Below are 12462 nucleotides of genomic sequence, written 5' to 3' on the forward strand. Positions count from 1 at the left end.
TATTTTGATTGGATATGCAAATGACTTTTTCTCAGGCATATTGGTCTTTCAGAGGCCTTAGTCTGTTAAGAAATCTCACAATTTACCTATAATTGATTCGTTTTTTACATTATCTCCTGTGCTTTTTTCTCATTGTTTATCTGGTAAGGTGAATCTTCGCTGTAAAAAGCATTGTCCCGATTCCTGATACAATGCTCAGTTGCTTGTAGGGAGAGGACCTAACCTCCTTCCTCATGTTCCCAAAAACTGTAATAAATCACCTCTTTCTCATTCTCAGAAGCTGGAGGAGAAAGGTCAGAGGGAGATGCGCCAACAGCTGTCAACGTGCAGGTTTCACCCCCCACTGGCTCTGAACCTTCCAGAGATGAGGATGGGGAGAACAAGGATCAGCCTCAAGGAGGACAGGTAGGAACAAGCGCTGGAAGGAAAGTTTCAGCTTTGCTATTCTGATCTTTCTTGAGGGTCAACAATATGGTGCCACACTGGAGTTGCGGAAACATGTGCTTTAGCACCTGGTGTATCAGCTTGCATGGATTGCAGAATACATCTGATGACATTCGCCTGCATTTCAAGGGAGCAGAAGGCTGCTTTGCTTAGTGTGCCAAACTCCAGGTGACTTCCTCCAATGTTCGCCCCTCGCTTCTGCCTCTAACTCCTTCCACTTTCCCTACCCGCCACAAACACCATAGTGAAATAAAATCACTCAACCTTTGCTCCTGCCACTATTCTCTTTCCCCTCCCATTGAAACAGAAAAGGTGTTTGATTTTGAGAAGCCTTTTCTGTTTTCCATGGCCGCCATCTGCAGTCTGTTTTGCTTATCTTTCATTATAGGATGGTCGGCCGCAGCTATTCTTTTAAGAAAGGAAACATGTTTTGGTTTTTTAACCGTATTCCCCAGGTGCTGATGGCCTTAATGTCTGGGCTGGAATTCATGGCCGGCTGACCTCGTTATGAAGGCCTTCGCAAGTCACCTCAGGCTAACCTCAATAAACGTGCATCAATCAGGAGGGCTAGGCAGTGCGTGTTAGGCTCAGGGATCCAAGGCCGATCCTCAGGTGCTACATCAACTTCATGTTTTCAGGGTTAGCCAGATGAAAGACTTTTGAATTAAAATTATCTAAATGGGAGGCATTTATGCATTTAGTGCTTATCCTGAAAACCTGTTGTGTGTGTGGGCCCTGTTGTAAGGTTATTTATTTGAGGTTTGGGGACCGGTTAATGTACAATGGATATGTGTTTGCTATTATTCAACATTGGCTTCTCCAAATTAATCGATGGAAGGAGACATAAAAATTGACCCTGCGGACATTCGAAATTACCCAGCTGTTTAAACAGGGATGAAGTAGACTTTTGCCTCAAACAACTCAAATGACAAACATGGACACTAAAAGTGAAAAGGACATTGGACTTTAAGATTACTTGGTAATTTGCATTTCCACAATAGATCTTAGGGCTCATCCATAACGAATACTCAGCGTTCTGCGTATGCAGCTTGTCCGAGGGAAGGAGAAGAAGGAAATGACATCGCTGAGCAGACAAATGGAAAGCAAGGCAGTGCCAAGGAAATACATTACTCTGTGTCCTGCAAGTAGTTTAGATGTACTAGTAATTTAGACTTTGGCATTTTCAACACATCATACACGCATACTGCTGCGACAATTTTGCCTTCCTAAGACGGGTTTATGGAAAAGAGGAGAAAAGCATATTCTCATAATATAACATCAAGTGCACACTTTATTCTACACAGCTCCATAAAACCTAACTTTACGCCAACTGTGACTGCCCTTTTCGTTGGCAGCACAAGGAAGATCTCCTTGAGGCATCTTCATGACTACGAAGCATGCCAAGCTCTTCTGTAGCGAGCCATAATCTGGTTTGTGTCTGAAATGCAACAGTAAGATTTTTGAGAGTAGAGATTGGTAACAGAACCCCTGGCCGGGGAACATGGCTGCCTATTGCTCTCCTCTCCAGGTTCTCACGCATAACCACTGAGTAATCGCACTGTCCAACTGCTTTACATGCCCTCATTGAAGTGAGGTACTGAACACAGGTTGGGGAGAATAAGGGCACTCTTCATTTTTAGTTGCCAGCTTTCAGCAACATAGTCTGGTGGGAACAAAGGAGAAATGATAAAGGGGCATCATGGGGCCAATTGGTGTAACCAGTGCCAAGAGTGCCAAGAAGGAGGGGCTGAGGGGAAGTTCCCACCCTTCAATCAGCGGGTGATCTGCACCTTCCATTGTCTCATTGAGAACCAGTACCATGATGAGCTGTACTCACTGAAAGCCCAAGCATTATTAAAGTGGTGTTTTCAGAAGATGGAACGCAATCCTAAAGCAATTACAAAAACACCTGGACCCTGTGCTCATGGAATACACGGGGAAACTCACATTTGTTTAATGACCCATCACCCGAATTCGACTCATATCAGATCATTTGTTTTCAAGAAACTTGGCTTTCCAATACTCCAGACTGTGACGGCTTTCTAGCCTTCCTAAACCCAGCCCCAACAAGAACCAAAAGAAGACCCTCATCAGGTCTACTTACACTAATCAAGATTGACCCTACATGGTCAATACTGCACACAACAAACATCAACACGTGGATACAAAATACAGTCATAAAAATAACAACAAAGGAAGGCCTAGACTTTACTACGACGACACCCAAACACGAAAAAAAAATTGCAATCATGAATCTGTACTGGAATTCAGTGGCAATCAACAATGAAGCGTTCTTGGACGGTGTCTTTCTAACAGTTGACAACCTCATTCTCAAACATACAAGAATTGAATTCATATTATGTGGCGACCTAAACCTACACCTATGGCAACAAGACGGACAACCAACTCCTAACGAAAAACAAACAATTCGTGCCAAAAAATGGATCAATGAAACCAGCATCCGTAACCTACTATCTATTGATTATTCTAAAGACGAAACAGGCAAGTCCCTTACCACCTGGTCCCGAGGCAAATCATCCGGCATTATTGATTAAATTTATCTTTGCAAAGAGCTTAGAGCTGCAGTACAAACAACAAGCACAATTGCAACAACAAAGAGCAACCATAACCAACTTGTCGTGCATGGGCAAGACATGCCGCGCCAACCACAGCCCAATCGTCCTACCCGGCTGAAAGTCTGCACAGCTGGGAAAAACTTTGCATAACACAACAAGCAACAAGCTCACTCACAAGACAATTTATCCAAACTACTCTACCTGACGACCAGAAATTGAACTACGGATAGTTACGTCAACCTCACTAAAAACCAGCTAAACAGCAAACCTTACAGACTCATCAACACTCCTACAACAAGGAGCTAGTTGAAAGGAAAAGGGCACTGAGAAACACAGTGCAGCAATTGACGAACAAAAAAACAAGGAATCATTCGCCAAAATAAAAGCGGCCAAACAAACCTACAGAAACTGGATCAAAATGCACAAAATGATGCTACTACAGGCAGACGCAGAAGCAATCTTAGAAACTTACAAAACACACAATCTCCGAGACCTATGGAATCTTCTGAACAACAATGCAGCACAACAGCAAAAACTGACAGGAAATGTGACTGAACATCGATGGATTGAACATTACACAAAAATACACAAAGCTCGGCCATCAGAAACTGGAAAAAATTCACAAAGACAGAATATAAAGTGGACAGTAAACTGCAGCTATCAAAACATTTTTGAGATGATCTAAAAACTCAATACATCTCGTGCTCCAGGCCCTGACGGAACATGAATGCAATGATAAAGAAAGATCCACACTCATGGGCCAATCTCATGAGGAACATCATCACGCTCATAAATAAGCTTAACCAGCTACCAACATCATGGAAAACTGCCTCCATCGTACCTATCCATAAACAAGGTCAGAGGGACGACCCGACAAACTACAGCCCAATTGCGTTACTGGATCCGTTAGGAAAGCTGTTCGCATTGATTCTCCTGAAAAAACGTAATCAGTGGGCAACTGACACAAAGCGCTTCGTAATAAGACAAAATGGCTTCACCCCAAATGTCAGGACAAACATCAACTTACTATTGCTAAATCTGATAAAACATGAAGCAATCCACAACAAAACAAAACTCTATGTGGCTTTCATAGACCTCCACATGGCCTTTGATGGGATATCCCAGCAAAAACTTTGGAATAAACTTGAAAAATGGCAATGTCCTAACGATATACTAGGCCCAATCAAACAACTTTATTCAAACACCACCATAGCAATAAGACTTACAAGAGAAGGTCACACAATACCAAAAATAAAAGCCGAAAATGGTCTAAAACAAGGATGCCCTCTAGCAGCCACATTGTATAATCTCTTTACTGCAGACATTGAGACTCATCTACAGTCCGATGCCCTCAATCCCCCAAAGATCAAATCAACACCGATAACAATCATGACATATGCGGACAATATCATTCTCCTGGACAAGACACCATCAGGTCTACAAAACAGCCTCAGCCAACTAAGCCTCTATATGAATCTTAACAAACTCACCATTAATACAAAAAAGACAAAAATCGTGCAACTGTCCAGACCGACCAATAAAAACGGAAAACTAAAAATCTATTTAAATGACAATCGGCTTGAAGAAGTAACAACATGCAAATACTTGGGCATCCACATAAACCAATCCAAATTTGAAAAAGAGTGGACTCAAACTGGAACAACAGATTCAATCTCTGGCAAGGCAAGGTTGTATGATCCAGCGCAAATTCGGCAAATACTCTTTCATCAAACCAATAACCACATACTACAAGCAAAAGGTGATTCCGACAATAGTCTATGGAACAGAAACCATGATACACGCAACAGACTATAATCGGACAAAACTAGAAGCCCTCTTTTGGCGTAAGATCTTGCAGCTGCCACCTTCTTTTCCAATGCCTAGGATCAGACACGAAATAGCATTACAGTCCATCAGTTCAATTGTCTTATGGAAACAATTAGACCTACATCGCAAGCTCCTCACCGATGAGAAAACACCAGCAAATCAAATCTTGAAGTTCCACGACGGAGCAATGAACAAAACAATCCTCGCTAAGTGGAAAGGCAATCTGTATCAACTCATGCAAACAGAAGACATCTCACATGAAATGCTTATGATGCGACAACATGCAAAAATAAAAATAATGGAAAATGACTGGATAAAAACCCTTGATGAAAAAACAAAATACACCCTCAACCTACAATGTGACACAGACATTCGACCCATTACCAAATTACCAGCCTACCTGACCATCTCTCCTGATGCCAAAATCTGTGCAATATATCTGAAAGACCGAACAAACACCATACCAACACGCTTCTATCTAGCCAAAACCAGACAAATCACTCCAACAGAACATTTTTGCCGCTTCTGTTCAGACACTCCAAAATCTGAAACACTGTTCCACCTACTAATGAAATGCAACGATCTCTCAGAACAAAGATCTAGATTCGGCAGCCATTATAAGATCAGAGAGTAAATAATGGAGACAGAAGAGAGATGGATCGAGATGCTCAACGGCAAATCGCCAAAACTTATCTTGACAATATGCCAATTTCTACAAGAAATTCTAAGTCTTGGCAAACCTGTAATAAGTTAAAAAGAAACCTTGGAAAACTGGAGACAAATGAAACGTTTAAAAATTAAAAATAACATTTTAAAAAAAGAAAAAAAAAAGCATAGTGGCATATAAGATAGAAAAAGATGTAATAATTAAATGCACAAGAAAGCCAAGTTTAAGAAGAAAAAAAGGTAACAAAGGAACTTTGTGGAATGAGGAAACAAGAGAAAAGGGCAGGTAAGAAAAGAAGAGAGTGGGAATTTCTGAGGCAATCGAGATGTTGTTAGTAAATGCCCATATTCTCTAGCATACAGACTCACAATTGAAAGATTTGTGGTTGGGTATATTTCTTATACAGTTCGGTTAAAAGGTCATCATCATTCATGTCTTTCATATTCATTTTAGATCTTGGATAAAAATTGATATTTTATACAATGCATGGGAGTGTCAAAGGTTTGCGAACAAATGTTCAATTACCCAGAATCCCATTTGTTAGGTTGAAAGTCTTATCCTGTAACTTCATGGCCCTCAACATTTCTGCTTCCCTTCATCCAGGTTCTCACTGGTGATGTAAGTCTAACTCGGTGTGATGTTTCCTGTGTCTCCCTCCAACTCCCAGAGGAGGGTATGCCAAAAGTACTTTGTTTATTTTCCTGAGCAGATCACCCTGCTTGGATCCTAATGTAACTCACTGGCTGGCGGAAGCTCTTTCTGTACTTTAGAAAGCTGTATGCTTCTGCAGCCATTTTACTTTCCAGGGAACAAAGGTTTGTTTCCTGCAGGTACCCATTAAACTGGCAACCTGGTTTTAGAAGTCCAACGAAACTCCAAAACAAGACTGTGTTTACCATGTATGCATGCAAATGACTGAATGGCCTTCCTGAGACTCCTGATTGGAACACAGTGTAGCAATGACAAGATCAGGGCAGGAGCATGAACAGGTTTTTGGGATTCACTGTTCCATCCACATAAATGTTTGTCCAGGAAGGTTTGAATGAAGCAATCAACCCTGGTTGGGTGAACACCAAATGTTTGCCTGCTGCAGTGTATCTAGATGGAAGCTAGATGTTCAAATCCCTCCCAGGTGTGCTATAACGATAGTGGCTTCTGCACGATACCTTTTTCAATGGATGGAACTCATCCTGAAGTAGCTGCATGATCTTACCTGAAGAAGACTTAGGCAGTGCTGAAGCATTTGTTCCGACTCTATAATATGAAAGCAAAGTAGTGCTGGGTGCTGGGCTTTGCAAAATCCAGACTTCTTTTCACATGACCAAAGGAATCCACACTGGTACACCCTTCCTCTGACCTGGCAGAACGAGCTGGGCTACACAGCTTCAGCACTTCTTGTTCCATTTAAAAGCACAGGAAGGACCCGGAGCTCCTGTAACTGGCAGTAGGTAAAATCTGAGACCTACAACTTTCCAAAACACCAACTTACCTTCTGTGAAGCCCAGGGTGACTCTCTACACTGTGTTGGCTACTGTGAAATTGATGCCAGCTTCAGAATTAACTGCACCATACCGCAATCTCAGAGCTCCATTAATGTTGCTCATGGTCCCAGCCAAGGGTCGCTGCCTGCATAATCCACACCCTTGCCATTGAACCACAACTTTGAAATCCCCTTTTCCCTATAACCTCAAAGGTTTCTGCTTCCAATTGGCTTGAATGGAAACATTCTACCATAGTATATCATTGGGCGCAAGCTGCAGAAAACCATGATTTTTGCTGGTGGTAAAAAATGTGAGCACTCGGCTTGCCTATAACCTCCGCGATTTCCCTCAATTTTATCCCATTGGTTAAGGTTGGGGTTTTCATAATCTAAAAACACTAGTACTACATTTGGATAAAAAAAAAATGAATCCTGTATATTAGGTGACTTCTGCAGAAGTCAATACCCTAAAAAGAACCCATATTCCTAAAAAGGTACTATCTGTAACACAATGGATTTTCTCTTCTGCTTAAATGTATATATAGAGAAGAGTGGAGTAGAAGAATTGGTACGGATATCTCTGAGGACTTGTGACAACAAATGTTTATGAATGTTAAATTATGCTCTTTGGTACTTACTGAGAGGTCAAGACAGATCAAGATCCTTAATCTGATTTATTGGTCACCAGAAAAAATGTGGAGGAGAGGGATGTTGGGGAGTTCGGATTGTTGGAGATGTCTACATGAGTCGGGTACGTTGGAACACATGCTGTGGGATTGTAGGTTGCCGAGGTTGTTCTGGAGTGAGGTTGGTCAGGTGTGTGATGGAGTGATTGAGGGGTTGCCTACCATGGACTTCAATATGGTGATCTTGGGAAGTGATGAACTATTGGACGATCTTACACAATGTCAGAAAAAAATGGTTGTTCAGGGGAACCATGATTGGTAAGAAGATAATTTTGTGCAATTGGAAAACTACTTTGACCTTGACCATTGGGTCATGGACAAATGAAATGCACAATTTGGCAGAAATGGAAAGGGTGCTGTACAGGAGAGAGGGGAAGGTTTGTTTGAGAAAATCTGGGGAAAGTTTCTATCGTTATACTAGTTTTGGTGATGTTCCTATGTGTGTGGGTGGAGGTTGTAGGGGGGTGTACATAGTTGTGTAATTGAATGCGTCTTAATTATTATGTTTTTTGGTTCATGTGATAATTTGTACTGTATTATAATTTGTTAACTTGAAAATAAAAGTTCAACAAAAAAAAAAGAATATATGTTTACCAATATATTTCCTAGGCAATCCCTTATTGTACATTGTTGTATGTTACACTATCATTTCATCACTGTGTTCTCCTATTGAGACTGTAGCCTTGACTTCTCTTCCCCATTTAGTGTTGGGACAGTCAGGCATCTAAGGAGAATCCTTGAAACCTAGGTGTGGATTGATGTTCCTGAATCCCACGCGCAGGGTTTAGGAAACCCATTTTAGCACCATTAAAAGGCAGTAATTTGTTCCACCACTGAAGCATGGAGGGCTAAGGTAACGTGAGAAGTGTAAAAACCTTAGACCTGCAGACTGCACACATCGATGGAGCGGCACAGTGTGATGTACGAGCACTTTTAAGGGAGATATATAAGCATGTTTCAGTGAGATGGACACATGCCATTCAGTGAAATGAGCAAGGTCCACTCTGTGAAACGCACATGCTCACGCTCTCCCTGAATGAGCTCCGACCCAGGAGGTGCATAAGTTTACATTTGTGAAATCATAGGCTCCCCGATCTGGGATGCGCAAGGTATCCTAAGTGAAATGCTGTGGGCCATTAGCAAGCTGTCCATTCATTTACTCTTCAGCAAAGCGCATGCCACAATAGGATTCTACACTCTCTATGTATTGAGGCTTCCTATGGCTATCGAGCAAAATCATGTTGGAAGAAAGCTGCAGTGTTTTTAAAGACTGCAAGAATAATAGAGGGGACAATGGTTTTAATGTTGTTGAAACGTTGTGTGGTCTTTATAATTGTCATATCTTAGATTGTAGTTTTTGGGCAGTTTAAATATTATTTTGATGTGTGTAATGTTAATAGAATACTGTGATCCTTGTCTTCTTCCAAAATTTGTAAAGAAGAAATGTGTAGCTTTTGTGTGCGCACGTGTGTGTGAGAGGTGCGCGTCACACCGGTTGTGGGCTCATCCTTCCCGCTTACACCAATGCCTATTCTAACTTTGCTATGCCAGTGAATGTGAACTAACGCGGCTGGGAATTGGATGGATAACTTGGAATGCAAGAATGTTTGCAAGCAACATCTAAGAGACCTCCTGTGGCCGAAATGTATCTGCTAAGTGACCCCTTCAAAATGTTCAGTCTGTGGGAACAACAGCTCGCTTTGTGGACTGATAATTATCATGGGAAATGATACATCAAAAATTACAGAAGGGGCATACTTTCATTGGATACAAAGATTGGACTGGCAAAGGTGTCCCTTGTGACACCAGGCTTTTTAGTAACTATGCAGAAGACCTGTCATGTACAAAACTGGCTGGATTGACCAGGCTCTGATGCATATAATACTGCTACTACTAATGATAACAATAATAATAATAATAATAATAGTAATACAAATGGATATTTATAAAGGGCACAGCACAGACAGAATTGCCTCCTGGAATGTAAATACCAGGTATTAACCACTCAATACCCATGTTATTGACTCATTTTATTCACCTCAGAAGGCTGAAAGGATGGGCTGTTCTATAGACACCTTTATCCTAGCATTAGCTATCAAGCCACTAAGCTATTTTGCCAGTTTGAAGGCATTTAGGGACATGTTGTAGTATGAATGCATGACCAGGTTATTGTGCATGAATGCAGTACCAGGGTAGTGGATTTAGGTGTTTAGAGGAATTAAAAAAGATGGGTAAATCTTATGTTACTCCAGTTATTTCCCTACAGCATATCATCCATGCCTGAGCCTTGTTTTAACATGAAGTGACAGTCGGGATAAACAGAGGCAGAATGATCTTGGCAGCAGGTATATGGCCCTGTTACTTATTGATAATCTCCATTACTTCTGATTCTTCTTGGTCACTAAACTTACTAAGCGAGGCAAGTCCTCCCCCAGGAGACAGGTTTCCAACTTGCCACTCTATAAAAAATAGCATACTTTCTTAATCCCCAAAACACCAGTTATTAATTAAGGAGAACCTCACACTTCACCTCTTATATGAAAGATGAAAACAGTCAGACTTCATATCTCCTATGTAGGTATATCTTACTTGGTTGAAAAGCCAGAGCACATGGTTTCAAGAGGGCAAGCATGCAAGGACTTTAACAAGCAATAATTGAACTTACAGTAATGAAAATTATCAGTAAGTAATCAGGTCATTATTCCCTCGTCCTCCATCACCAAAGTGCTTACAACATGACAATGTAACAAGGAATGCTAGCTTGTTAATCCCACTCAAAAGCCATGAACAGCTACTTTGGCACAAGAATGCATCTACACCCATGTTTACTCACAAACACACATCACCAACCAATGAGGCACCACATTAAACACATTGAGCATATTAAAAATCAGGACGCATATTGACTGTAACACCCCTTTTAATCCATCCCGACCACAGATTTCCTAATAGAAAGAATGTGAATTGTCCAAATTCAGGCCCATCTCAACAACTGAACACTCCAACATCTTCTCATCGATCAAACGCACTGTCTACAAGGATGATGCCCTCCTCGACTCCAGCATCAAATCTATCCAGGGCCAACTGCTCCTGCCCCTCTTTCAAATCGTCAATGTGTCCCAAGTGACTTTCACCTCATCTCTCAAAATAGGCTTAATATGTCGCTTCTTAAACAGCAAATCTGGACCTGGACGAGCTCACAAACTTCCTCTGGAATATGAGCTTCCCTTCTTAAGTAAGATCACTGATAAGACCTGGTCTATACAATTGCACACATGAATAGATCAATACAGGCTGATGCAGGACTTTCAATCGAGATTTAGAATCAGATTTTTAACAAATCAGCAACAAATGGTATTCATGTCTCCTGGTCCTGCTTAACGTCTCAGTAGCATTCAATACCATCAACTACGCAACATTACTTACATTTCTTGAAACACAAATGAAGTTTGCAGATTCTGTCTTTGACTGCTTTGCCTCCGATCCATCAGGTAGCCACCACCCAGTCATGTCCCTCAAAAATCCATCCTGTTATCAGTTATCTGTAACCTATACATGGAATATCAAGAAACCTCTCTCAAGAACCTTGACCTCTTGTTACAAAACCTTTATGAGGACACACAGCTGTACCTAAAGGTCAGACGCACTGAAGACATTGTATTGCTAAAACACTGCTTTGCCCCATTCATTCTTGTATGACAAGCACATACTTCAACCTCGCCAAGACTGAGTTTGTTCTTTTAGGCAACTGACATAAATAAACGGTGATCAAATCATGGAGGACCAATATGAATCTCAAAGGGTTGATGCCGAAACTAACCTGGAGTGCAAAATCTCAAGATTTTACCATTGACGAGCACAATGCTAAAAAGACAGACATTGGCTTGGTATCAAGTGTCACTCCTATGCAAAATATAACCCTCCCTACCTCCACCTAACTCCAGGAATGCCATTCAGTCCCTAGTACTGTTTCACCACGATGGGAGAATGCACTGATCACAGGTTTCTCTGCCTCACTGCCACTCACAGAAGTACAACATACTGAAGCATGGCTAACCAGTGGTGCCAGAAAATGCGAGAGTATCAGCCCCAGGGCAAAATCCTAGAGTTGGTGTGCATATCAACAGGTTCGTCTTCAAAGCAGCCTGCATTACATTAAGGCAGTGATGACTTAAGTGCCACCTAACCTAGCTTCAAAGCTACCCATTTATGGAGGTGTCACAATTCCAGAAGTCACTCCACTGTGAGACTGGAAAACAAAAAAGGCTGGAGGAAACCAGGAAACAGGCCGTCTCCCAGTATGGACTGTCAAAGTGGAACAATATCCTACCTGACACCATCAGTTCCAGTGCTTCTCTAGTTCAATGAAACACTGAAGACCTTCCTATTCAAACAGTTCCTCAGATAGTGCCTTAAAAGCAAAAGCGCCAGCCAGCGTTCCACCACCCCCACACAGAGGGTCTACCTCTCCATGCACTATTCTGAACAGCGCTCCTTTGTTTTCCATTAAGGTCTGCGCTTAAGAAAAATCTTACACACACACATATATCCAAGGTTAAAGGATTTGGGCATGCTCCTTATTCCTGAGTTACAAATATCCTTAAGTCAGAAACTCCTGGAATTTCTCCCAGAAAAGCTGCCATGCCCTAAGTGGATAACCATTTAATCCTTGCTAGTAGCACAACAAAGGTTTTCTGGTTGTCCCAATTAGCAGGAAAATCCGATAAAAAAGGCATCACAGGTCAGGAACTGAAGTGTGCAGGACAAATAGATGGATAAGGG

At 41.5% G+C, this 12462-nt stretch overlaps 1 protein-coding gene across 3 annotated transcripts in view; it reads left to right on the forward strand.

The window, feature by feature from the left end:
- SLC24A1 (solute carrier family 24 member 1) overlaps positions 1-12462 on the forward strand; it is a 334300-nt gene that overhangs the window by 233504 nt on the left and 88334 nt on the right. For all 3 annotated transcript variants that reach the window (XM_069624244.1, XM_069624246.1, XM_069624245.1), the window contains one exon: positions 278-405. In XM_069624244.1, the coding sequence (XP_069480345.1) occupies positions 278-405 (128 nt within the window). The remainder of the gene's footprint in view (positions 1-277; positions 406-12462) is intronic.

Source organism: Ambystoma mexicanum, chromosome 11 (assembly GCF_040938575.1).
Source record: "Ambystoma mexicanum isolate Mex_15411 chromosome 11, UKY_AmexF1_1, whole genome shotgun sequence".
In the NCBI taxonomy this organism is placed as follows: Eukaryota; Metazoa; Chordata; class Amphibia; order Caudata; family Ambystomatidae; genus Ambystoma; species Ambystoma mexicanum.